The sequence below is a fragment of the Lepidochelys kempii genome, chromosome 27 (genome assembly GCF_965140265.1).
Source record: "Lepidochelys kempii isolate rLepKem1 chromosome 27, rLepKem1.hap2, whole genome shotgun sequence".
In the NCBI taxonomy this organism is placed as follows: Eukaryota; Metazoa; Chordata; order Testudines; family Cheloniidae; genus Lepidochelys; species Lepidochelys kempii.
The window spans coordinates 14,831,722-14,858,025 of NC_133282.1; the positions used below are offsets into that span (position 1 = coordinate 14,831,722).

General features: G+C 61.6%; 1 protein-coding gene across 5 annotated transcripts in view; it reads left to right on the top strand.

Moving 5' to 3' along the window:
* The window catches only part of ARHGAP23 (Rho GTPase activating protein 23), a 125,019-nt gene extending 99,093 nt beyond the window's left edge, over positions 1-25,926 (top strand). For 3 of the 5 annotated variants that reach the window (XM_073326142.1, XM_073326141.1, XM_073326138.1), the window contains exons 10-24: positions 356-413; positions 1,560-1,697; positions 3,729-4,028; positions 7,388-7,449; positions 8,551-8,678; positions 9,942-10,060; positions 10,396-10,551; positions 11,353-11,431; positions 13,294-13,367; positions 13,838-13,927; positions 14,920-15,045; positions 15,743-15,784; positions 16,206-16,299; positions 19,745-19,776; positions 20,938-25,926. In XM_073326142.1, the coding sequence (XP_073182243.1) occupies positions 356-413; positions 1,560-1,697; positions 3,729-4,028; positions 7,388-7,449; positions 8,551-8,678; positions 9,942-10,060; positions 10,396-10,551; positions 11,353-11,431; positions 13,294-13,367; positions 13,838-13,927; positions 14,920-15,045; positions 15,743-15,784; positions 16,206-16,299; positions 19,745-19,776; positions 20,938-22,080 (2,641 nt within the window). In that variant the 3' untranslated portion in view covers positions 22,081-25,926. The remainder of the gene's footprint in view (positions 1-355; positions 414-1,559; positions 1,698-3,728; positions 4,029-7,387; positions 7,450-8,550; positions 8,679-9,941; positions 10,061-10,395; positions 10,552-11,352; positions 11,432-13,293; positions 13,368-13,837; positions 13,928-14,919; positions 15,046-15,742; positions 15,785-16,205; positions 16,300-19,744; positions 19,777-20,937) is intronic. The other 2 variants (XM_073326139.1, XM_073326140.1) reach the window with 2 other exon arrangements.
* The last annotated feature ends 378 nt before the right edge of the window (positions 25,927-26,304 follow it).

Here is a 26,304-nt window from a genome sequence, read left to right on the forward strand (position 1 = left end):
GCCAAAGCACGGTGTGTGAACGTTGCAAACCAGCCCCTCCATTTGCTGCTGCCCTTGCGGGGGATCATTGCACAACTCACACAGAGTGTGGTTTGCATCTGTGGATCTCAAAGGCCCAATTGCCCGTCCTCCATCAGAACCAGAGCTTGAACCCAGGTCTCCTGAGTCCCAGGCCAGAGCCTTCTCCACAGCCCACAAGGAGCCAGTGACTCCTGCAGCTCCATATTGAAGAGATGCCCCAGCCGCCGCAAGAAGGGGCTGGGGCCAGTGGGGACTGTCCTTGGAACGCCCTTGTGCTCAGGAACGCTTGCCACCTCTCCTGCTCTGTGCTCACGGGCGGCTGCTTTCCTTGCAGGAGGATGCCAAGCCGGGTGCCGAGTCTCCGCATGCTGAGGAGTTTCTTCACAGACGGGGTAGGTGTTCGCAGTGAAGAAGAGGGCAGGGGTTCCATCTGCCACTGTAATGATGCCCGCCAAGGCCGTGCTGGTACCATGCACCCCCAGCCGCTTGGATGCCACCCACTGGGGCCTGGTTTGCGTGAGGGGAGCCAGGGCCTCATGTTGGGTGGCTGCTCTGCCTGAGGCCGCTGGGCATTTCTGCCCTGTCCGCCACTGCTATCCTGAGTCCCTCCTGAGGCTCGGACGGCCTCCGGCTAGCACAGTACAGTCATAACTGTGCTGTTCCAGTCTTGCACCCGGTGCCTCCAGTGGGAAACCACAGGTTTGTGCATTGCCCCCGCACAGCCCCGAGTAATCAGTGAACAACAGTTTGCTCTGATCAGTTTAAGGCCGGCGACGCCAGGGATCAGCTGGTGTAAAACGGGCCAAACAGCACTGATGTCAGTGAGCTCACCTTGCTTCCGCCAGCAGAGGGTTTGGCCCGGTGGGTTCGTTTCATGCTCTGCCTCCTCTAATGCTCAGGGACATGTGCTGGACCATCCGCTGCATTTCCCTGCACTTGCAGAGCCGTTCACTCCAGCGCACGTCAGTTCCGCTCCAACATTGACGCCCGCTCTGCACTGGGGTAAATGAGGCCTTTGAAGTGTAGGGCAGTGGGGCACCTGCTGCCCCACAGGCTCACGATTGCACCAGTGGGAGCTGCGCGGCCTTATCTTGACTGGGATTTCAGCCCTCAGGTTTGGCTCATTGGTTTCAACCCCTCATGCAGACACAACTTAACCCAGCACAGCGTGACTTGCATCAGCGCCAGCCTGATTTCAAGCCAGAGTGAGTCAGTTTTGCTGCCCCTGTGGAAACTCTGTCTACATGAGGGATTTGCGCTGAAGCGGTTGAAATCCTGGTGGGGACAAAGCCTGAGAGTTGCCTGGTGTTATCACAGTGCTGGGCCTGATCGAGCTGGGAGGCCTGGCTTTCCTCTCCCCAGTGGGAAGCCACTGCCTGTAATGCCCCATGGTGAGAGTGAGAGGGGTAGCGTGCCAGAGCTGGAGAGGTTCCTCCCCCAGCACCATGCGTGCCTGTCTGCCTCTGGACTGCCAGGGCGCGAGTGCAGTACCCGTGAGGGCCGTACACCCATCTCTCCCTTCTCCTCTCCCCCTGCAGTCTCTGGACAGCCTCGGAATGTCTGAAGACACACGATCAAAGAGGCACTCGACCTCCGACCTCTCGGACGTGACTTTCAGCGACGTGAGGAAAGAGGGCTGGCTCCACTACAAACAGATCCTCACCAAAAAGGGGAAGGTACGTGTCCGCTGTACAGGAACCCCAGGCCAGGGGGGAAGTGCTGGGTGGGCTTGTATGGAAGAGAAAAACCCCTCTTTGGAGATGTTTGTGTGATGTGTCATGTGATCCCTTTCTCGTCTTGAGGATCTCAAAGCACTTAACAAACATGAATGAACCGAGCCTCAGAACACCCTGATATTGTTACTGGAAACTGAGGCACCAAATGGCAAAGTGATTGGCGAGCGTCACGCAGGGAGTCAGCAGCAGAGTTGGGAATAGAACCCAGGAGTCTTGCCTCCCAGTAGCCCATGCTCTAACCACTAGGCCATACCCCCTCACACATCTGGAATAGAACCCAGGCATCCTGCCTTCCAGAGGGTCCCGTGAAACTGTCCCTTCTGCCAAGCACCCTGTCGGCCTGTGTGCTAGCCCAGGAGTGGGAGGAGAACAGCCACTGGAATTTAACCTGGCAGAGGAAGTCTCATACCTACAAACGATGCCCCATATGTGTGGGGCGTGCTGGCCAGTCACAGGATTGACCTTGGGCATACGCAGGGATCTCTGGCCAATCAGATTCCATTGATGGCACATGTAGGAACTCTGGACAATCAGGGGCCTGCCCTCAAGAAAGGAGCCCGTTTCTTCTGGCAAGGGGCACTTGGCCTGTGGAGGGTTGTGCCAGGAGGTGGGGGCAGCTTGGGCGGGGGCTGGCCAGTGAGAGGAAGGCAGTGGTTTCCAGTGGCCGCACTTCTGCCCCTGCCAGTCACCCCAGTGCCAGTACCCTGCAGACACCAGGCATCGGTGCCGTGCAGTGATCACACCCGGCCAGGTCCACAGACATGCTCAGGGCTGTGGTGGTGGGTCGGATGAGAGACAGCAGGGCTGGGATGGGGTGGGTGGGTGCCCGGAGGAGGGACCTGCGGGGGGAAGCCGAAGGAAACTGGACTTGTGTGTGTAGGTGGCCCTGGGGGAGACCCAAAGGAGGGTGGGGCTACCGGACCACCCCAGAGATGCAGCCAGCGAGTGCCCGCTGTCAGAACCGCAGGGACTAAAAGGGAGAGGAACCATCCTGCTGCCTCCAAGCATCCTTGAGGGCACAGGGAATCCTGGCCCTTCTGAGTCAGACGGCTGCTGGATGAGCAGCTCTGTGGGGTCTCCTGGGGATGAGGCTGGAGTGGGGGACGGGAGCCGGGCTTGGGAGCAACCTGTAAGTGAAAGGGTTTGAATGGAGGCCTTCCCCTATCGCCACCCAAGAGGGGTTCAGTTCCCAGGGCAGAGGGTCAGTGTGAGTGGATTGAGAGGGAAACACCGGGAGTAGATCATGCCTCGGAGGGCTAGGTTCATGGGGTCATAGGGTGGATCCAGGTCGGTGTGAGTGGGTTTGATCCTCTGATTGGGGAAAATGATTTCCCTCGTTACAATCAAAGCCAGAAGGGGAGAGAAGGGGTCAGCGTTCACTGTTGGAGCCCCTGGTGTCAGTCCTGGGGTGGGCTTTGCTGTGATTACAATGGAGTGATTGCTACCAGAAGGCAGCGGGGGTCCTTCTCTCTGGGCCCCCGGGTGAAATCCATAGGTCAGAGCTGAAAGGAACATGTTGGAAACGGGGGCTACACACTTTCAGTGTCTCTGCTTTGTGGGGATCTGCCAACTGCTTGGCCGAATGCACAGATGGGGCGTGATCTGCCCTGGTCGAATTTTGCCAGCAGTGCCTGTGGTCTGTGTCAGGGTTGAAGCTGGGCAGCAGCATCTTGGGTGGCATTTCCTGGGCAGAGGCTCTGGACCTGGATTGAGGCTGGGGGGCTTTGCCCCAAGTCCCTACATGGCAGCTGGGTGTGCACGCCCAGGTCGCATTGCCGTGGGCAGAGCCAGCCCTGGGCCTAGGCTTTCCCTTTGTCTAGGCTGCGTGGCAGTGCCTTGAACCGGTGCTCATGTCAATGCCAGGTGGTGCCACCCCATTTCACGGCAGGCGGCAGTACCCGGGGGTCTAGCCAAAGAGGAGACCGGCTCTCTCCCAGCCAGCGCTCATTGCCCGGTCCTCTCTCCCTGCAGAAAGTTGGTGGGGGCATCCGGCAGTGGAAGCACGTCTTCGCCGTTCTCCGCGCACACTCACTTTACCTGTGCAAGGACAGGCGGGAGGCCGTGACCTACACGCCGCCCCAAGGTGAGGAGGAGCAGCCGATCAGCATCCGAGCGTGCCTGGTGGACATTTCCTACAGCGAGACCAAGAGGAAGCACGTCTTCCGGCTGACGACCGCTGACTTCTGTGAATATCTCTTTCAGGCAGAGGATCGGGACGACATGCTGGCCTGGATCAAAGTCGTCAGGGAGAACAGCAAGGCCGAGGGCGAGGTGAGAGCCAGCATGGGGCTCCTGGCTCCCTCCAGGCCCCTGGCTCTCCGCAGACGCCCCGGCACTAACCACTTTGGTTCTCTCCAGCTGTTTGCCTTCTGCTCCTCCTTTTAGGGCAGGGCTGGTACAAGCGTGGCCAGTGGAGATGGCCCGCAGTTGCCCGCTTCTGGTTGGAGGACCAGCTCATAGGGACTCAAAGTCCCAGCATGCCATGCTGGTGGACTGGGACTCCAAGTCCCAGCATGCCATGCTCTGCTTTGCCCTGATGGGTACACTGGGACTCCAAATCCCAGCATGCCATGCTTCTCCACCCCAGCTGACTGGTCTCTACTGCATGCTGGGAATTGTAGTCTGCTGGAGCGTCACCACTCCCTCAAAGAGGAGACTGGGTCAGCCTCCTTCATCTCATGCTGTTGGGCACAGTCTGGGGGCGCTGTATGTGGCAGGTGCATCTCCATTCCCAGCATCCCTCTGCTCCCTCCCCCAATCCAGGGAGTGTGCCCCCTTCCTTACTTTGTACAAAGTCATTTCTCCCGGGGCCTGTCATCCTGCAGGGACTGATGAGAGGAGGGCTCAGGAGAGGACAGAGCCAGGGTGAGTGGCCGCCCTGGGGTGCGGGTGAGAGCACCGCTCTCCAGCCCCCTCTTTTCAGTCAAGAGCTGGAGAGGCCAGGCCAGGCAGTTGGCTGACAGCTCCCTGTGGGTCAGTCCTGGTGAGATCCCTTCCCTGGCGCTAAGCTATCCCTGCAGTGCCCTGGTCCTACACGGGTCCTGAGCAGCTGGCTCATGTGTTCGTTAGCTTATGACGACCCCTGCTGGTCTGCAGAGGGATAATTATCTGAGTTTCCAGGGATCCCAGGTATGAACTTCCCTCTACAGAGGCCTTGCTATGTAATGCAGCCACCTCTTCCAGTGCTGTGGCCGCCATGCCCTCTGAGCAGCTGGGAGCCCCAGGAGAACTCCTCTTCCCTCCCCGGGGCGCAGGCGGAAGGCTGGGAGCAGTTTGGGCTATAGGGCAGGAGAAGGGAGACACCTGCTGGTTTGGTGTGGGCTGCACAATCCACCACTTTGGCTTTTGGAAGAAGTTAGCTGGGAGTTTCTTTTAATTGTATGGAGAATTGAGCACAGCTCAGGGGGCGCTACAGGGATGTGAGCTGCCTTAAGATTTGTGCCCAGCTCAGGGCACTACAGGGGTGGGAGCTGCCCTAGATCCGTGCCCAGCTCAGGGCACTATAGGGGTGGGAGCTGCCCTAGATCCGTGCCCAGCTCAGGGCACTATAGGGGTGGGAGCTGCCCTAGATCCGTGCCCAGCTCAGGGCACTATAGGGGTGGGAGCTGCCCTAGATCCGTGCCCAGCTCAGGGCACTATAGGGGTGGGAGCTGCCCTAGATCCGTGCCCAGCTCAGGGCACTATAGGGGTGGGAGCTGCCCTAGATCCGTGCCCAGCTTAGGGCACTATAGGGGTGGGAGCTGCCCTAGATCCGTGCCCAGCTCAGGGCACTAGAGGGGTGGGAGCTGCCCTAGATCCGTGCCCAGCTCAGGGCACTATAGGGGTGGGAGCTGCCCTAGATCCGTGCCCAGCTCAGGCCCCTACAGGGGTGGGAGCTGCCCTAGATCCGTGCCCAGCTCAGGGCACTATAGGGATGGGAGCTGCCCTAGATCCGTGCCTAGCTCAGGGCACTATAGGGATGGGAGCTGCCCTAGATCCGTGCCCAGCTCAGGCCCCTACAGGGGTGGGAGCTGCCCTAGATCCGTGCCCAGCTCAGGCCCCTATGAGGTTGGGAGCTGCCCTAGATCCGTGCCCAGCTCAGGCCCCTATGAGGTTGGGAGCTGCCCTAGATCCGTGCCCAGCTCAGGCCCCTACAGGGGTGGGAGCTGCCCTAGGTCCATGTCCAGCTCAGGCCCCTACAGGGGTGGGAGCTGCCCTAGGTCCATGTCCAGCTCAGGCCCCTACAGGGGTGGGAGCTGCCCTAGGTCCATGTCCAGCTCAGGGCACTAGAGGGGTGGGAGCTGGCCTAGATCCGTGCCCAGCTCAGGGCACTATAGGGATGGGAGCTGCCCTAGATCCGTGCCCAGCTCAGGCCCCTACAGGGGTGGGAGCTGCCCTAGGTCCGTGCCCAGCTCAGGCCCCTACAGGGGTGGGAGCTGCCCTAGGTCCATGTCCAGCTCAGGCCCCTACAGGGGTGGGAGCTGCCCTAGGTCCATGTCCAGCTCAGGGCACTATAGGGGTGAGAGCTGCCCTAGGTCCATGTCCAGCTCAGGGCACTAGAGGGGTGGGAGCTGCCCTAGATCCGTGCCCAGCTCAGGGCACTAGAGGGGTGGGACCTGCCCTAGATCCGTCCCCAGCTCAGGCTGCCTTACGGGGGCTGAATTTCCGTAGGATTCCCGGAGGATCCTGCCCCACATGGAACATGTGGTAGTTCTCCTCTCCCCAGGCGTTGGCCAGCTCTGTGTTCTCACTGGCAGGACATAGCAATGGTGGAGCTCCTGGGGTTCAGAGGCCTGCCCCACAGGCCAGCCCCCCATGCAGAGTCAGTGGGGAGGCTGTGATGAAGCCGGGGATCTCCAGGCAGTAGGACGGGGAGTGGTGAGGGGCACCTCCCGTGCTCTCGCCAAGCTGTCCGACCCCAGAGAGCCAGGTGCTAGCCCCAGGAGAGTGATACAGTGGTGCAGGGGGGCGCCCAGGGAATGATGCTGGTTTCCCCAGAAACCCGGCCCCCGGCTGACCAGAGTTACGTGGGGCGCAGCTTCATAAGCCCCACTGTCCAATTTAATTTAATTGGGGATTGGTCCTGCTTTGAGCAGGGGGTTGGTCTAGATGACCTCCTGAGGTCCCTTCCAACCCTGATATTCTATGATTCTAACCAGCCGCCTTTGGGGAGCCTGATCTCTGGGAACCCCTGGAGCCTTCCCAAGCCAGGGAAGAGAGCAAAGGGCCATCTGCAGGGGATTGCTACGCTGGGCATCCCAGGAACTGCAGCCTGGGAGTGTGCGCCTGGCCCCGGGGGGCTGGTGGTGCCCCTTGGGCTGAGGTTTCGGTACCGACGGGGATCTCTCTGCCTGTGCCTGGTACAGCGCTCCCAGCCAGGCCTGTATTCCGGGGCTATGGCCCTGGTGCTTTTGGTCCTGCCTGGTCCCAGCTGGTTCAGGGGAGGCTGTGGGCCTCTCTCCTGCTGTGCCAATCCTCCAGCATGCCAGTGCAAGGACCAGTGAGCTCCCCAGCCCCCCGCACGAACCCCTCGCCCCATCGGCCTTGCTGGGAAGGGGCTCGGCTGATGGAAGAGTCGGCACTCGCTTGGGCTCTGGTGCCAGACATGATGCTTACGCTCTCTCCTCCCTCTTGTCTTTGTGCCGCTGCAGGACCCCGGGTTTGCAAGCCAAGCGCTTATCAACAAGAAGCTAAATGACTACCGGAAAGTGAGGTAAGGGCTCTGTGCCCCTGCTGCCTAGCTGCTGGGGGGAGCATTCCCCAGTGGTTAGGGCGCTAGCCTGCGACGTGGGAGACCTGGGTTCAGTTCCCTGCTCTGCCACAGACGCCCTGCGTGGCCTTGGGCATGTCACTTAGCCTCTGTCCAAGGGGCTGATCACCTGGGAGGGTTGATACCTTAGAGACTGGGGCCAGAGAAGTGCTATGGACAGACAGCTCGCAAACCTTCCGGGGCGGGAGTGGTTACACTGGGGGCGACTATCTGGAGGATTCTGTGTGGTTCGAGAGACAGGACTCCTGGGTTCTCTGGGGCAAGTCACTCCACACTCTGTGCCTGTAAAATGAGGTTCATGATACTGACGTGGGTCCTTAAAACACTTTGGGCCCTCGGAGGAGAGGCGTGGTGTGTCCGTGCCCGCACCCAGGCCCGTCCCGTCCAGAGAAGGGAATTTGTCCTGAGCAATGGAGAGAACTGGCTGCCGTCCCTAGTGGCGCAGCACTTCAGCCGGGTTTGTGTCAGAAAATTGCTGAATTCAACCAAACCAGTGTGAAGCGCCGGGTGAATCCGGTTTGAGTGCATCTTTGCCAGGGGTTTACACGGGTGCAGCTAGATCGACTTGAACCCGAGTTGGGTTCAACGGGTGGGACTTTTCAGTAGGGACCACGGCTCGGAAGAGCTGGGGATCCTGCTGGGGGGTTGGGGGGGACTGCCATTAGCTGGGGATCTCCAAGTGGCCCTGTGGCTGGGACAGAGAGGGCCAAGCCAGGAACAGGGAGAACCTGCATTGCTCAGATGCCCCTGTAACGTTTGGGCAGCAGAGGGGTCTTGCCCTTGCTGGGCTGGGTGTGCCCAGGAAGGGGGAGCCCACTGCAGTGTGAAGCACTGTGGGCAAGTGGTAGAGTTAATTTGCATAGCTACTTCCAGGATGCCTTGCACTGCAGTTTTGCCACCAAAGCCTGCCCCCCCTGTGCAGGGTGGCTGTGATCCAGGGTGTGCTCGGTGCGAGGGTGGGGGTGAGGGGCTAGGAGGCCGGGGGCCAAGAGGAGAGGTTGCTGGGCATGCGAGGCTGAGCTCCCCCATCTGCTCTCTCTGCAGCCCCTCTGGAATGAAACCAGACTCTTCCCCCAAGGGCTCGCGCGGGCTGGGGATCAAGGCCGAGTTCCTGAAGCAGACGGGGACGAGCGCCCCCCGCTCCCCGAGGCAGGACACGGCCGTGACTAAAGGTACACCCAGACGCCGGCGTGGGGGGCAGCGCGCGTGGCTGCCCAGGGCAGTGCATGTGTCTGCATTGTGGGGCTGGGCCCTGTGGGGTGATGGGGATGTGTGGGGTGTGTGAGATTGTGGATCAACATGGACGTGCAGCCGTTAGGGGACCAGGTCAGACAACCCGGATTCAAGCGCCAGCGACTTGCAGCTGATCCGCGGCGCTGCTTCTGCTTCGCCACGTCCGACCAGCCTGCTGCCCGCAGCATGGCCCAGTGCTCAGCTGAGATCAGCTCTGGGCCGAAGAACTGCCAGGGGGAGCTGAGCCCCAGCCAGAGCGAGGTGATGCTGGGGGCAGGGGGCCGTGCTCGGAAGAGCTCATGGACACGGTCGTCTCTGTGGGTTGAAGCTACGCTCTCCCGCGACTGGTCCATTGTCCAGGCGTCCTCCTGGATTCCTCGTAGCAGCATCTGCGAGTGACGAATTCTGCCGTCTCCGCTTGGCTAGGAACCTCCACCCAGCCTGGCGGACGAAGACCTGGCCTCAGTTTCCCCTGCATTCGTCGCCTCGCAGCTGGATCACAGCAGTGTGATAGACGTGGGCGGGAAGCAGTCAGCATTTGGCCACGCTGGCTGCCGGCACAGAACGCCGCGGGATGTCTCCTAGGCACTGCAGGCTACCTAGAGCATTTCGCGCTTGTCCTCCACTCCGTCCACAGGCTTCCCCGTGGCCTGGGCCCAGGGGAGCCACACGACGGTCTGAAGCTCCAGGACAAAGATCTCTGCTCCTCGGGCCAGGCGCAACCTGCTGCAGGGACCCGCTTGGCTGTGGGGCAGACGGTGCTTTCTCGGAGCTGGCCCGAGGCGGGGCAAAGAGCTCCCCGGGAGCTAAGGACAGTCGTAAACCTCGCCGCTTTCACCTCCCAGTGCGTTTCTGGGACCTGCCTCCTCCAACCTAGACCCAGAGCAACGGGTCTAATTGTATTACCGCCCCGCCAACCCAAACGCCCTCCAGAAACCACGCTCCGCTGCACACGCGCCTCCCTCGGGAAGCACACACCATGCGTGCAGACGTCCGCTCAGTGCAGGATCCTGCGGGGCGAGATCCCGGCCGGACGAGCCCAGATCAGCACGGGTGGCGGATGTGTGTGTGAGGTTGTGTTGGGGGTTGAAAGGCGGCGAGGCTGGCGGGGGGAGTCATGGGCCCTGTGGCGTGGGGGCGGTTGGGGGTCTTTATTCCCTTGGGTCTCACTTTTTGGACACTGACACGGAGTTTGGTTCTAGATGACGGTGCCCCCCAGAAAGCCCCTTGGGGCATCAACATCATGAAAAAGAACAAGAAACCTGCTCCACGGGCCTTCGGCGTGAGGCTGGAGGACTGTCAGCCCGCCCCAGCCAACAAGGTAGGTCCCAGCCTGCCTCTGCCCGCTCTGAGCCCCCCCCACCCCGTGCACGGTTCTGACTGCTCTGAGCCCCCCCCCCGGGTGAACGAGGGCATGGCACTGCCCGCTCTGGCCCCCTCCAGGCAGAATGAGGGCACAGCTCTGCCTGCTCTGACCCCCCCCCCGGGCAGAATGAGGGCATGGCACTGCCCGCTCTGAGCCCCCCCCTTCCTTAACATCTGGGATCTGCTGTTCCAGCTGTGCCCATCTGTGCCCCCCCCCCCCGCCCTGCACACACTGAACAGCAGACCCTCCCTGTGGTCTCAGCTCCTTCAGGCTGTGTCTATTCCCTGCAGAACATCCCGCTGATCGTGGAGGCCTGCTGCAAGGTGGTGGAGGACAAGGGCCTGGAGTACATGGGCATCTACCGCGTCCCCGGGAACAACGCCGTGGTGTCCAGCCTGCAGGAGCAGCTCAACAAGGGAAGCACCGAGATCAACCTGCAGGACGAGGTGCGGAGCCGCCCTCGGCCAAACTCCCGTGTGCCACCCCCAGAGCAGCGGGGCTCAACAGCGCCAGTCGTCAGGATTGGCCCGGCTGCCAGGACGGAGGGGAGGGCAGGCCAAATCTGAGCGAGCAACGTTGGGACCTGCCGAGCGGGGCCCCAGCACCCCTCGTGTCTGACCCGGCTGCCCGAGGCTGCCAGGTTTGCCTGTAGGCAGAGCAGCCCCTGGGCGAGAGCCTGGCGTGGCCCCAGCCCCGGCGTCCCAGTGCTACAAACCAACAGGCTGCAGCTGCCCGCTGATGTTAAATTGTGCAGAGCAGCAGCGACCCCTACTGGCCAGGCCGGGCAGTCCCGGTGACTCTGGGCTGTAATAACACCCAGCACGCACAGAGCAGGGGTCGTCTCCCAAGCGCCCTGGGGGGCAGGAATGGGAATTAACTGGGGGTGTGTGTGTGTGTGGGGCAGGGACATGCTTTGCCTCGCATCTTCCTGTTAGCTCCTTTTCCAAGGGGGGGCGGTTACACTCGTGGGCTGCGCCCGCTGATGGGTACCCCTGCCACTTACGCCCGCTTCCGGCCCGGCTCGCCCTCTCCGCATCCCTCTCCAGGGCGGGCATTGCTAGTAGTTGCTCTCGCATGAAGTGGAAGAGGGGCTGGTTAGCTTGATGCCAGCAGCGAGGCCCCTGTGGTTCTCCCAGGCCCTGGGCTCTGAGGTTCCCCCAGCAGTGACCGGGCTGCCCGCTCTTGGCCTTCCCCCCCCCCCCACCAGGCAGCTTCCCCCCTAAGCACGGCCTCCTCTCCCCACACAGAGGTGGCAGGACCTGAATGTCATCAGCAGTCTGTTGAAATCCTTCTTCCGGAAGCTCCCGGAGCCCCTGTTCACAGACGGTGAGTCCGGGGTATAACCCTACCCCCAGCGCACACAGATCCACAGGTCTCATATGCACGTACACACACACAGCTGAAGGACATACACATGCCGGCAGAGCCAGAGATATGATGAAATTCAATAAGGACAAATGCCAAGTATTCCACTTAGGAAGGAACAATCAGTTGCACACACACAAAATGGGCAATGACTGCCAAGGAAGGAGTACTGCGGAAAGGGATCTGGGGGTCATAGTGGACCACAAGCTAAATATGAGTCAACAGTGTAACACTGTTGCAGAAAAAAGCGAACATCATTCTGGGATGTATTAGCAGGAGTGTTGTAAGCAAGACACGAGAAGTGATTCTTCCCTTCTACTCCGCGCTGATTAGGCCTCAACTGGAGTATTGTGTCCAGTTCTGGGCACCACATCTCAGGAAGGATGTGACAAATTGGAGAGAGTCCAGAGAAGAGCGACAAAAATGAGTAAAGGTCTCGAAAACCTGACCCAGGAGGAAAGATTGAAAAAATTGGGTTTGTTTAGTCTGGAGAAGAGAAGATTGAGAGGGGACATGGTAACAGTTATCCAGTACATACAAGCTTGTTACAAGGAAGAGGGAGAAAAATTGTTCTTAACCACTGAGGATAGGACAAGAAGCAATGGGCTTAAATTACAGCAAGGGAGGTTTAGGTTGGGCATTAGGAAAAACTTCCTACCTGTCAGGGTGGTTCAGCCCTGGAATAAATTGCCCAGGGAGGTTGTGGAATCTCCATCATTGGAGATTTTTAAGAGCAGGTTAGACAAACACCTGTCAGGGATGCTATACTTAGTCCTGCCTTGAGTGCAGGGGACTGGACTAGATGACCTCTCAAGGTCCCTTCCAGTTCTAGGATTCTCTCTCTCTCTCTCACATGCATGCAGAGCCAGAGGACGGACACACACACACACTCCTCAGCCTCTCCTAGGATCAGGATTTGGAGTGCAGCTGGCTCTGGGGTGTGTCTCTGCTGCCCAGTGGTAACCACGTTCCCCTGCAACCTCTGACTCGCTGCACTGTTGTGACTAAAGCCCGCTTGGAGCCCTCCCCTCACCCACACCTCCCTACTGGACGTGTCCCCCCTCCCCCACCTGTGGCCCTGTGGCCTCGGGACTCCTTCATGGAGGCAGCCCTTGTCCCGCTGGTGCCCCAGGGGTGAGCCCATGTGTGTCGGCTGCACTGGGGGGATGGCTCTGTGACCCCGTCATTGGCACATTGCTCCGCTCGCTGCCTGGCGATCTGCCCTGGGAACCCCTGTGTCCATGCAGCAGCCCCCAGAGCCCCGTAGATATAGACTGCCCCCCTTCATCCGCTGTCTCTGCATTACCCATGTGCCCTGTGCTGCCAGCAATCCCTGAGCACCACGATCCATCTGTCTGCTCAGAGCCTTCTGGGTACGTTACTAGGGGGAGGGATAGCTCAGTGGTTTGAGCATTGGCCTGCTAAACCCAGGGTTGTGAGTTCAATCCTTGAGGGGGCCGTTTGGGATCTGGGGCAAATATTGGGGATTGGTCCTGCTTTGAGCAGGGGGTTGGACTAGATGACCTCCTGAGGTCCCTTCCAACCCTGATATTCTGATACTGCTGTCACCCAGAGCCCCCTCGCTGCCCCACCTCCTTCTTACCCCTGTGCCCGTGCTCCAGCGTGCCCACCCCTGAATGCTGCCTGTGTCCTGGCCTGATGGCTCCTCTCTTCTCCACCCCTCATCAGCGTCCCTAGCAGTGCACCCGCCTGGGGCTTCACCCCCAGCCCTGGCCCAGCGGGCACTGCCCCGGGGCGCCCCCTCAGGGCTGTGCTTGGCGGTGCCATTGAACCCGGCCTCTCTCTGCGTGTCTGGCTTTCAGATAAGTACAACGACTTCATCGAAGCCAACCGGATCGAAGATGCCAGTGAGAGGTTGAAGACGTTGCGGAAACTGGTACGGCGAGTGGCCAGAGCCTGTCCCATGTGGGGCAGGGCCCTTCCCTCAGGGCTGTCGGTCCCTCCTGGGCATGGGAACCCTCCGCAGGTCCCCCTGCCACAGCCGTCAAGCAAGGGTCACCCTCTGAGCCCCCAAACCTCCTGCCCATGGGCGGGGAGCCGGCGTCACCGCCGTCCCAGGAACAATTCTCCCTCCCTTTCCATCTGTCTGGTAGGCTTGGCCTGTCCAGCGTGGGGGGATCCCAGCCCTGTCCTGAGGCTGGGGGCGTGCAGAGCATCCTGCCTTGCTCCCTCCTCCAGCCTGGAAAAGGGGAGGTGTGTGCAATGGGGGGTAGAGGAAGAATGGATGGGCCGATCCGGAATGAGGAGGGCCCTAGTGAGGAAGGAGTGAGGCTGGGTTGGGGTGGGGGGGTCCCTGTCCCTCTCTGTGGCTGACCAAGTATTCATGCTGCTTCTGTGCCCCCCCAGATCCGGGACCTGCCGGGACAGTACTACGAGACACTCAAGTTCCTGGTGGGGCACCTGAAGACCATCGCGGACCACTCCGAGAAGAACAAGGTACCGTTACCACCACCTGCCCCCCCAGCCAGCCCCCGTGCCCTGCTAGAGAGCCCTGGGCATTAGTGAGCCCGGCCCCAGGGCCGCGGATTCTCTGTGTGCGGGACGCCTGGTGCTCTCCAGGGCCCGAGTGCTCTGTGGTCTATGCCCCAGGTTCCCCAGCAGGGCGTGGACGTGAAAACCTAGAGCCGAGTCCCTGAGCAGTGCTGCGTGTTCTCTGCATTGTACCGAACGGGGACCTGGGGTCTCAGCTGGGATCACACGCAGGGCGGCCAGCCCCTCTTGCCGCTTGTGCGGCTGCCACAGCACGTCTGTCGTGATCAGAGCGAGTGTGGGTGTGTCTGCCCGAGCTGGGGGTCCCACCTCCGGCTCCAGGCGTAAATGTGTCCTAAGTAACTTGCCCAAGGTCACCCAGGACGTCTGTGGCAGAGCAGGGGATTGATCTCCCAAGCTCCAGACTAGCGCCCTGTCGGCTGGGATAGCCTCCTTTCCTGGACTGTGAAGCAAAGCTCAAAAGCTAAGTGGAGAGGGAGACACCGTTCTCTAATGGTTAGAGTGGGCAACTGGGAGTCAGGACTCCTGGGTTCTGTCCCTGGCTGTGACAGTGTTGGCCACTGCCTCAGTTTCCCCATCTGTAAGAAGGGGATGATCACCCTAACCCACCGGTGCTGGGAAAGTGACTGTGAGTTCATTAGTTAATTGGCTAATCTGGGTTTGACAAGATCAGGTAGGACGGGTTGCAGCGAGGCCGATGGCAGGACAGGGTGTTTGCCCGCCGTTCCCCCAGGCTGGGGATTGATGTGATTTTTATCACTGGGATCTTCCAGCCCAGGGCCTTGGCATGAGACTGTCCGATCCCAGAGGGGGGCCCACAGGCGCAGGCTGGGCTCAGGCTGCTGACAGCAGGGTGATAGTACCCACCGGGATGGGGTTTCCTGGGACCCAGGAGTGGGGCTGGCTGCCGGGACTGTAACCCCCTGCCCTGTTTGCAGATGGAGCCCCGGAACCTGGCCCTGGTCTTCGGCCCCACGCTGGTCCGGACGTCCGAGGACAACATGACGGACATGGTGACGCACATGCCAGACCGCTACAAAATCGTGGAGACCCTCATCCAGCATGTAAGTGACAGGCGGCCCCTTGCTCAGCCCTGTGCTTTACTGGGCAGGACGGGCCCCCGGTGCCCTGCCCCCACCAGCTCTCCCTAGCGCTTTACTGGGCAGGACAGGCCCCTGGCCCCCAGATCCCCCACCCACCTCATCCCCCTGTGCTTTACTTGTCAGGATGAGCTCCCAGGGCCCTGCTCCCCCTGGGCTGGAGGGGCTCCCGGCGTCCTGCTTCGCCCGCTCTTTGCCCATCTTACCAAGCTGAAGGGAAAAGTCCCTCCTTGGAAGCCGAACATCAGTGGGTCGGGGTTGGACTTTTCTGAATGGTCGGGATCTGCAGTGTTCAGCTCCCAATGCGGTGCAGGGTGTGCAGGGTCAGAGAGGAGGGGGTGGGTGCCCCGGGACTGTGGAACAGGCTGGAGGGGAGGGAGAGGGGGCTTAGGCTGTGGGGCGGACGGGCCTGCAGAGTCAGACTGAGACATGCATTTGGATCTCCGCGCTGGGTGGGGGCGACGTGGGAATGAATCTGGCAGTAGCCGGGCTACCTGGAGCCAGTCACCCCCCCCTTCCTGCCTCTCTTTTCCCCCCCGGAGTGGGCGATGCCGGCCCTGTGCTGCGGGGCGGGGGTTGCGAGGAGGGGCCCGGTGTGGAAAGCCCCAGCGTTGCCATCCTGTTGCGCTCTGACCCTCGTCCCCTCTCCTTGCCCCCACAGTCGGACTGGTTCTTCAGCGACAAGGAGGACAGGGGGGAGAAGGTGAGTCCCAGGCGGGGGGAGCAGGGGGATTGGCTCCCTGGCCGCCGGTGGGCACCTGTCCCAGCCGTGGGAGGGCTGCTCCTCTCTGGGGACAGCCGGTCCCTGAACGCACCCCCTGAGCTCTGCATGCATGGCCCTCGCGAGACCGGCCTGGGAGCAGCCTCTCTCCTGCCCCCTGCTGGAGACCCGGGTGGAGGGGGAGGCCAGCTGGTTCCCTGTGTGTGAACAGCGCCCCGCTCTGCCCAAGGCCGGAACGCTGAGCTCCTGGGGACGGACCCCGCCAGGGCGAGCGGCTCCCCCCGAGGGGCTCTGCCCGGCACGGCTGGCGGGGCAGGGGGCTCTCGGCAGAGAGCGTGGAAGGGAGTCGGGGCTGGACCCAGGGGCTGCTCAGCTCACGGCTCTCCCCCGGCTGCCGTTCCAGACCCCTGTGGACGAGAAGGAGGCGCAGTCGGTGCCGAACATCGAGTACCTGCTCCCCAACATCGGGAGGACGGTGGTGCCAGGGGACGCCTCAGGTGAGGGGAAGGCTCCAGTCGTGGGGCCTTCGGGGCTCAGCCGGCAGCACCGGAGGAGGAGTGACCTCGCAGGAGTTACTGGGCCACGGCTCTCCCCATCAGGCACTCCCTGCTGGGCAAGCTGGGGATCCCCCTCCTCCCTGGGCACCCCCAGCATCCCCCTCCCTGGGCATGCCCCTCGCAAGCGGGCTGATGAGCTGCAGGATAGCTGGGGACTTGGGCTCCCACTTGCCCTTAGTGACGCAGGAGCTGCCCGTCTAGCAGTGGGCACGAGCCTTCCTGGGCAGGAGGAGGGGCATTTCCTCAGGCCACGCCCACTGCTGAGGATTGGGTGTGATGGGGAGGCTGGCACCCAGGAAAAACAAGGAGCCAATCACTGGCCATGGGCTGGTGACCAACTGCAGTTGGGCTCCCCCTAGTGTTACTGCGGGGAAACGCTGGTCTAGTGTCAGTGAGTTCCCCAGGTCCTCTCCTGCATATACTCCTGATAGCTGCTGTCCCTGAGCCCCCCACGAGGCCCCATCGTGGAACAGTCCAGGTACCAGCCATCAAACCCCAGGGCTGCCCGTTGTTTCCTCACAAGCCAGCCAGCCCCAGCAGCTCTGCCACGGGTCTGGGGGGCAGAGCTTGTTTGCCCCCCCTACTGGCTGCCTCTGTCCTGTGCCTGGTCCCTCTCCCCGGCTCGAGCTGCGCGTGTGGAGCGGAGCGGCTTTGAAATGACGTTGATTCTTTATGCTCTTTCCTTAAACGTCTCTCTGCTGTCTTCTTCTCCCTCCTCCTCCTCCTCCTCCAGCGGATCTCCTGGAGCTCTAGAGCGGGTACAGTGCTGCTGCCTGGGTGCATTGCTCACGCACTAATTCCGTCGGGTGAGCGTGAGAGAGTGGGTGCAGGAGGGGAGCCGGAGCCCTGCGCGATCCCCCTGGGAAGAGCGCCCCCTACTCCCACCCCACGGCGCTGGCCGCAGCGCACCTGACCCACATGGCTTTTCTTTCGGCAATGACCCACCTTTCCCATGGGCAGGGGGGCATGCTCCCCCCGGAACCCGTTTTCCCCCTCTGCAAGGTCACGACCCTCAGCTTGGCACCCCCGGTGTGGTTCGTCCCTCTTGCAGTCAGAGGAAGAATGATCTGGACCCCGCCCCCCACATCCACCCGCAGCTTTGGATACATGGGGGGCCCTGCCGCTGACATGCAGTTTGCTCTGTGAGGGAGCACAGGGGAGCGCCGGCCCCTCTGCCACCCTGCCCGCCTGAGAGCACCCAGCAGCGTCGGGTCAGAGGCCTGCTGGTCCTGGTGCCCATGTCCCCGGTGCTTGGCATCAGCCGAGCCGTAGCTGGGTACAGGGGGAGCCCTGCCAGCTGGAATCTGTGAATGCCAGAAGCACGAGCCTGGCCACGTGAGTGGGTGTTGGGGATCCCTCTGGAGTCCGATCAGCTGGTGCCACCCACCCCAGGGTGCTGAGGTCATCAGTGGACCCTTGGGAGACCCTCATCCATCTGCCTGCCCAGGGTGCAGAGACGCCCCTTCATCTCTTGGCCTCTCCCCTCTCTGAGCCTTCCCAGTGGCCATGCAGCGCAGCCCCATCCCGGCTGTGCCCCCGTCCCCCCCAGCCCCACACGACTCCTGCACCACAACCAAGGAGCCCAGGCTGACCTGCCAGCCCCCCGGTTCACAGCTCGCTCTTCCCAGTGGTGGCTAGCTGCAGGTTCGGGGGCTGGGATTCCAGATCCTCCCGGGGCTCAGCATTCCCCTCCTGGCCCCCTCTCTTATAATCACCAGCCGCGAGTCCCATCCCTCCGCCGGGGTGGGGTGTGTCTGGGGGTCATTGTGTTTGTCCTTGTGCTTCTCAGTGTGGTGGAGTGGGGGCTGGCGCGGTGGGTGCATCCTCTCCCCCCCCCCCCTTAACCTGCTTGCGAGACATTGCAGATTAACACACAGTCCCCCCACGGCCCTCGCCTGTGCATTCCTTGGGGCTCGCCCCTCCTCCAGCCCAGCGAGAGAGCTGAGCTCGGGTTTGGAGCAGGCAGCCCGTGGGCAATATCCTGCCGCGTTGGCCCTTCACTGCGCACGGCCTCGGGTCCCTGGCTGGTGTGAATTGGTGTTGCCCCCTGACTTCAGATGGAGTTTCCACCATCGGGGATCTGCCGGTGGTCCCCCCCACTAAAAATCTCTCTGCTGTAGTATGGGGGGAGGCATTGCCTTGGTGGCTGCTCCCAGCTATAGGAGACCCCCTCTTTAGGGCCAGCGGTAGGAGCTTGTGCCTTTGGCCCTGCAGGCCACGAGTCTGAACCGCCTGGAGCGTCCGTGATAACCATTTGGCCGCAGGGATCGGTGCAAAGGGGGCCCAGTGTAAATCAGGATCAGGCCCCTCTGGGTCTAACCTGAGCTCAGTGAGCATCAGAGGAGAGAGCTCCCACGTGTCACGAGACTGGTTTGCCCTGGGGCGCGTGAGCGCTGCATAATCCTGCCTGGGGCTCCCCGGAACCAGCCTCCGTAGCCCCAGGTGCCAGCGGAGCAGCTCCTCCTGTGTTCTCCCATCGCGCCACTGTCCCTTTCCACCCCGTCCGTCCGTCCTGGGCTTGTGGCTCCATTCCACTAACGCCACTGGCAGGACCCATCCGGCTGCTGGGTGTATGACCGGGGCTCCGGCGACTGGGCCTTTCTCAGCTGGGCGTGGTTCTTTTTTCTCGTTTCCTTTTCTGTACTTTCCCCCCGTGCTGTGATTAACCCCGCGGTCGTGTGAGCGGGGTGCGCGCGGGTCGCACGCGAGTGGACAGAGGGACCCGGAGGTCACTGGACTTCCTGGAAGCTCCTTCTGTGGGATCAGAGATCCCTGGAAAGCTCCCCCCTGAGTCTGGGGCAGCCGCTGCCTGGAGGCGCATGAATCTCCGTGGCTCGGCCGGCTGGAGCTGCGAAATATTGCGGCTGAAATTTTGTTTCTGGTATTGGCAGCGCTGGAACATTTGACAAATTCGCGTCCGTTTTGCCAAATTGTTCGTTTGGAGGGGGAAAAACAAATCTGACAAATCCTTTCGATTTTTCCCTTCCAAATGAATTTTTTCTTCAAAATTTCCTCAAATTTTATTTAAAAAATAAATTCAAACATGTTTAAAAATGGTCAGAAATCGAAAGGTTTGGTCCGGCCTGAAGCCAAGGGCTTTTGGGACTTTTTGCAAAGTGCCCAAAATCCCGCTGTCCTGGCGCCCCTCCCGACAGCTACACCTGGGCCTCGTTAATTTCCCAGCATGGGCGCCCTGCTGCCAGTTGCTGGATCCATTTGGATGCTGATCGTACCATTGATTAGAGCCGCACGTGGAGGGAGAGCTTGGCGAATGCCCTTGAGAAATGTCCCTCTGCTGTGATGCCCGCACGCCCCCTAGCCCCCCCCATGCTAGTAAAGACCTCCCCCGCCCTCCCTAATCCCTGCTCTGTCTTTTGTGTTACAGATTCAACCAATAGCAGCTCTGCCAAATCGAAGGTAAGGACTCCCGTGTGAGGGACGCTCTGGAGTCTGGGGAACTGTGTGCTAAAATCTCCAGCGAAAGGGACAGGAAACCCAGGGTGGAAGATCGGCGTTTTACCAATACATCCTGTTGCTGTAAAAGCAGAGCAGCTCAGCAGCTAATGCCTCGCGTGGCCCTTCCCACCTCAGTCCTGGGGCCGTGCTGTCCTGTCTTCCGGAGAGCAGCCAGACGGGAGAGCGGGATTGCCAACTCTGCATGAGGGAGGGAGGTCGCGGGGTTTACTTGGGTCTGATGAGGCAGGAGAAAGCTTCAAGGTGACCTTGCAAATCACAGGACAGTGGTAGGGCCCTGGCCTGAGAGTTAAAGACAGCTGATTTCTGTTCCTGGCTCAGCCTGCTTGCTCTCTGCCTCAGTTTCCCCTCTTCCCCCTTGTCTATTTAGATCCTTTAGGGGAGGGAGTGTCTTGGCCAGTTTCTCTGAGCAGATCTGCCCAGTCCGACAGGGCCCTGATCCTGACCAGGGGCTGTGCATGTCTCTTCAGTATCCAGAATTCTAACCTGGTTCACCCCACGTATGTTTCCTGCCGACATGTGACATGGTTCCTAACTGTGTGGGGTTCCTGAGCAAGGCCCCTTCCCATGAGCAGGGCTGGCTTTAGCTCTTCTTAGCTTCTGTCCTGGTGGTTCTGCTGGGTCCATGGGGCTGGTCAGCTCCTGGCTGGGTGGGACACGTAGGAGTGGGAAGGCACATGCAATCCTGTGCCCTGAGAGATGGGCATTGGACCGGGATAGCAGCCTCCATGGCCCCAGAACGCACTGCAGCAATATGGGCCAGCGGCCTCGATTTGTCCCAGAATGCACTGCAGCAATATGGGACAGTGGCTGAAATATTTCCCAGAATGCACCGCAGCAATATGGGCCAGCGGCCTCGAGTTGTCCCAGAATGCACTGCAGCAATATGCGACAGTGGCCTAGATTTCCCCCCCCAGAATGCACCGGGGCATGATGGGATGACACCCTCAATTTTCCCAGAATGCACTGCTGCGGCAGGGCGGCTGTGGCCAGGGCAGCGGCCCACGCGCTCGGTGCGAAGCAGCGCGAGCTGAGCCTGGCTCCGGGACCTGGGGCGCAGACGGGCTCGGGCTGTGGCACTAAGCGGGGGGGTTCTCTCTCCAGCAGAGCTCGGGGGCGCCCCGGAAGGAGCAGTACAACAAGGAGCTGCTCGCCATCTCCTTCATCGCCGCCGTCAACCGCAAGAGGAAGAAGCGGCGGGAAGCCAAGCGTTTGGGGAGCAGCACGGACGACGACTCGGAGCACGAGGCCACCAAGAGCGCCGGCAAAGGCAGAGCGGAGGAGGCCAAGGACGGGGGCGCGGAGGAGGAAGAGGCCAAGGGGCCGGGGCACGGCGCAGCCCCCGGAGAGCCAGGCCCAAAGCGTGACGCTCCGAGTCGCCGAGCGGGCGTGGAGGAGCCGGCGGGACCGAGGGAGCCGGCGCCGGACGCCCGGTCCATCGTCTCGGGCTACTCCACCCTGTCCACCATCGACCGCAGCCTGTGCTCCGAGGTGCAGTCGGTGGCCGAGAGCCGAGGCGAGGAGGCGGACGACGAGCGCAGCGAGTTCAGCCACGTGGAGACGGACACGGAGAGCAGCTTCCTGCCGGGGAGAGCGGGGCCGGGCGCCGGGCAGGGGCCCGAGGCGGAGAGCGGCGAGAAGGAGAAGCTCGCCCGGGCCTCCTTCAACTCCCACCGGCTCATCCAGTGCGACACGCTGGCTCGCCGGAAGCTGGCGCGGCCCCGGCCGGACAGCGAGTCGTCAGCCCAGGGCAGCCAGGAGTCCCTGCGGCCCCCGGGGGCCGGCGGGGCCCCGGCCAGGCCCTCGTTGACGGAGCAGATCCGCCTGCGCTTGCGGGGCTCGGCCGACGACATGCTGGCTGTGCCCCTGCGCAAGCCGCACTCCCCGGAGACGCGGCGCAGGAAGAGCTCCTGGCGGCGCCACACGGTGGTGGTGCCCGGCGGCCTGAAGGATCTCAACTTCAACGAGTGGAAGGAGCAGCAGGCGCCGGGCCCGGGGCCCCCCGCGGGTCCCGAGCTCGGCCCCCCGGACGCCGGCGCCTCCTGCAGGGACCTGCACAGAGACAACAAGGACTCGGGCCTCAGCAGCCTGGAGTCGACCAAGGCCAGGCCCTCCTTGTCCTCAGCACTGAGCCACCAGGGCGGCGCCGGCGAGCAGCAGCACAGTAGGGGCCCGGAGGGGAACCCTGGCGCCCGGGGCCCGGCTCCCACGCGCGCAGCTTCCTTCCGCTTCCACCAGTGTCTCTAACCCCCTCCAGACCCCGAGGCCCGGCTGTCTCTGCTTTCCCTCCCCGCCATCCCTTTCTCCCCCTGTGGGGCCTCTTGTGGCGAAGGCTGAGGACCCGTCTCCGGGCGGTTCCCCATCCACCCAGTGCCAGGCGCTGCACAGAGGTAGGAGCTCCCTCGAGGGGCGAGCAGCCACTTGCCCTGATTTTGCCGGCCTTGCCCCTGGAGCGTCCCTTGGCCTTTCTCACGGGGCTCCTGAGGCTGCCGGAGACAGCCCCTCGCTGCCCTGGCCGCGCTGCCTAGCCGGCGCTTGGGCGTGGCGTTAATTGAACGACCCTCCCTTGGTTTGTGGATTTAATCGTGGGTCTCTTTAATTTGGCTCCCTTTTTAAGACTCCCCCACCCCTGGGGGGGGAACGTCCGCAACTCGGAGCGTCCCGGCCTCGCCACAGAGCCAGGATCCCAGCCCTTTGGGTCCAGCCCGCAGCTGGGACGGGTGGGCGGTCACCGCACACCCACAGGAAGCACTTGGCCTGACAGGCAACCCCTCCCCGGCCTCACGGCCCCCCCAGCACATCTCCCTGCATGGCTGTGGGGTCCCTGAGGCTGCCAGATCCTCTCTGCTGCCCCCCAGACCTCACCGGGCGGAGTGTGCGTGGCTCTCGCTGCCCCATCCCTTGATGGGGGATCCCGCGGTTGCTGCCAAGGGCTGCTCCCCCCCGACACGGGGGGTGGGGGAGGGGGAAGGATGCTCCGATTTCCATGAGACCATTGCCAGTCCCCCGCTGCCAGCCTCCAAACCGCCTCGCAGCCGGAGCTGGTGCCTCTGAAATGCTTCCACAGCTCTGGCATCACATTACTGGGCCCCCCCAGGCCCCCTCGGCTCAGAGAACATGCCCCTGTGCCGCTGGGGTGCAAGGAAACGTGGGATGGCTTCGAACACAGGGTCCCTGGCACCCCAGTCCCAGCCCGTCCTGCCTGCCCCAGAGAGGGGCCCCCCTTTCCCAAACCGGTTTCCCCCCTCCCCCCGGGGCAGTCCAGGGGGAGCGTGTGTGCCGTGGCTGTGCCCCATGGAGCCCGTTCCTGGGGTGCCCCTGTGCCCAGCGTGAGTCAGCGCTGGGTAATGGGGAGCTGTAGGTGTGCTGGGGCCATTGGCACATGTGCTCCGTGACACACGCCCGCTGGCACCAGGTGTGGGATCCGCTCGCGTGAATGCTGGGAAATGGCCCTCGTGCCAAGGGGCCCTTTGTTCCCCAGCCCCTCCCCTGTGCCAGGCCGGGCCAGGTCCTGCTCTCTGCCAGGGAGGAGGTCCCGGGGGCAGGTGGTGCTGTTGTTTGCCAGCCTGCAAAGCCACAGGGGAAGGAGCAGGGGCTGGAATGGTGGCTGGCGAAGCGCAGGAAGGGGACCCAGGCCACGGCTGGTTCAGCGCTTCCAGTGGCCCATTACCCTCCAGGCGTGGGAGTTTTCCTTGCACGCCCACCGCCTCGGCATGCCCGTCACCATTCCCCAAGCTCCCCCCACCCCGCCAGTGTAGCTGCTGGTGATTCTACCCACACTGTGTGCGGCAGGGAAATCCAGCCAGGGAAAGTACGTGGGCCAGCCAGGAACATTCGGGGAGGAGGGAGGAATCCACCGGCGTCACTGGGGCCTAGAGTTCAGCCCCAAGCACTCGGCAGCTGCCCTTCCTCCCCCGACACAACCCTCTGCGGCCCGAGGCCTCCTGCCCCTGTGTCTGGATGGGGGGTTCACACTCAGCAGCTCATGCTGCCTACGAAGCCGCCCGAGGTTCGGCCGTCCGGTGGGAATCGGGCACTCCCAGCGGGGCTGGGGGGGTCTTTGGCAGGCTCAGCCTGGCTGGGCAGCCCCTGGCGAGCAGGTGCGTTAGGTGACCCAGCCAGGCAGGTTGCAGCCCTTTTGAGAAGCAGGGCTGGGCTGGGCCGGGTGTGAGCGAGCGGCACTGGTGCGCACAGGGCCCAGAAGTGGCCCTGCAGAGAGCAGCCAGGCCCAGGTCCCGTGGTGCACGGCGCTGGGAGAAGTCAGGGCTCACCTGACTGAGACTCCATCTCTCGAGTCAGGCCCTTGCTAGCAGCGCTGACCAGGGAAATGGCCCGGGGTAAACCCATAGGGCCCACTGGTGCCATCCGGCCCCGAGCCGGGGAGGAGCATGTTGTGGGCAGCCCAGTGTTAATGCTGCACCCCCGGTGCCAGGTGGGTGCGAAAACAGCAGTGCCCGTTCCCCAGGCTGTTCAGTCCCAGTCACCACCTTGCACAGCCCGGCTTTTAGCCCCACCACCTCGCTTCCTCCTGGCCCACACGTTCCCAGCGACAGGCCTGGCCTGTTTGTGTCTCACCGCACGGTTGGTTCCCCCCCAGCACTCACTGGCTGCCCCTCGGTGCCCACCTGAATCCTTGCCCCCCACCTGCCCAGAACAGCTGGGCCACGTGCACCTGCCGTGCTCAATAGGGTTGCACCCCGTGGCTGGGAGCCAGAGCGCGCTCCCGCAGAGAGCGGACGCTTCCTAGAGCCCGGCAAGAACTGAGTTTGACTGCAGGGCTTGCCGGAGCACTTTGCAGAGCACGTGGACGGCACAAGGGCTGCAGCGTTCAAACCCCTCCGAGAGGAGCGTGTCCACCCTGCGAAACTCCCCTCGCCCTCCCCTGCTCTTTTCACCCAGGAACTTACCAGGCTGACCTCGCCTTAGACGCCAGCGGCCTTGTTTGTGGTTTGTTTTCCGTCACGCCGCCAGCGGCCCAGCGCTTGGGCCACCCGCCCAGCTGGGGGCACCGATCGCTGCCTGTCGGCTCAAAGCGCTTTCCCAAGCGATGCAGCCGCCTTCGGGGGGGGTCGCAGCAGCTGTACCAGCGTGCGCGGGGCGGGCCGGGGCCAAGGGATCCAATGGGACCTGGAGGGGCGCTGCAGGTAGGTAAGGCTGATCGTATGCAAACTGGAATTTGGCTAGCCCTGGCGGCCTGTCTCTCGCTACAAACATAGTGCCATGGAAGATTTTGCATTGCTCCGCGTCAGGAGAGCTGACATTGGCATGAGATCATTTATCCCGGGTAACTGGGGCCGGGCAGCGTATTGATTCCATGCAGAGAAAGTCCCACTTTCCACCAAGCAAGCAAGCGTCCCTCGTCCTTTGCAGTTGTTTATATTTTTCCTCTTGAAAATGGTAAACTGTGTTTTCATGCTGCTATATTATTTGTAATAATTTGGGGGGGTCCCTTTTAGGTCAAAATTAAAAACAACCCTCCCCCCGCCAAATCCAATGCACCCGTCTCTGTGTTTAGAAAAAAGCCAACTGCAGCCCAGCCCCGTGCCAGGCGATTGTCTTAATGAACTAGGGGGACTGTCTCTGCAGTGACCGTCTAGCCGCCCTCTACGGCGCGGGGGCTCGGAAGGGACGCCACGCCGCATCTTCCGCTCCACACTGCAGCCATTCCAATGAGAGGCCTTGGGGGGATTTTAAAAATAAAATAAAAAAAAACCTTACTCCAGTTTATGCATCGTTCTTACTTTATGCAAATAATTGCTGTAAAGTTCTTTTTGTTTTCATTTTGTGTGTGTAAATATTGTCTTTAAATGTGTAACATATTACAAAGAATTTATAAGGATTTTTTTAAGAAGTTTCGCTCATTTGAAAAAACCCAGAAGAAAACCACCAAGTGCTGTAACCGTGTTGAATTTTTAAAACCTTTCTGCATGTGTCATTTTTTTCCCTTGATGTGTTGTAAAAGGTCAGCCATGTATATGGAACATGCAAAACTAAAAAAAAAAAAAACCCACAAAAACCACCTGGTTTGGAACTAGCCCTCGCCGACGTACAGGTCTATATGTTGGCAATAAAGCGGCGTATTCAAGGAACAGACTTTCGGCTTTTATTTAACTGGTCGGTTGGCTTTTTAGCAGCCGGACTTTCCCGCGTGGGCCAGGCCGTTCCAACATCTGACCTCGTCCTGAGCACCTGCCTGGGCTGGCCCTGGGCGAGGTGGACCCTTGGATGGTGCATTAGGGCAATTCCTCGTGTTCCTTGTGCACCTGGTTGGCTCGGGGCCTTTGGACAATCCCACAGGGCTGCTAAACTGCTGGTGGCTCAGTGAAGTCATGTGATGTGGGGAACAGGGGCAGAGCTCAGGGGAGAATAGGGGGCGTGGCATGCTTTCCTGCTGCACCCACAAAATAAACTCCCCCGGTTGGGGTTGATCAAGGCTCCCCACCTTGCATCACTTTCTCTGCAAAAAGGGGG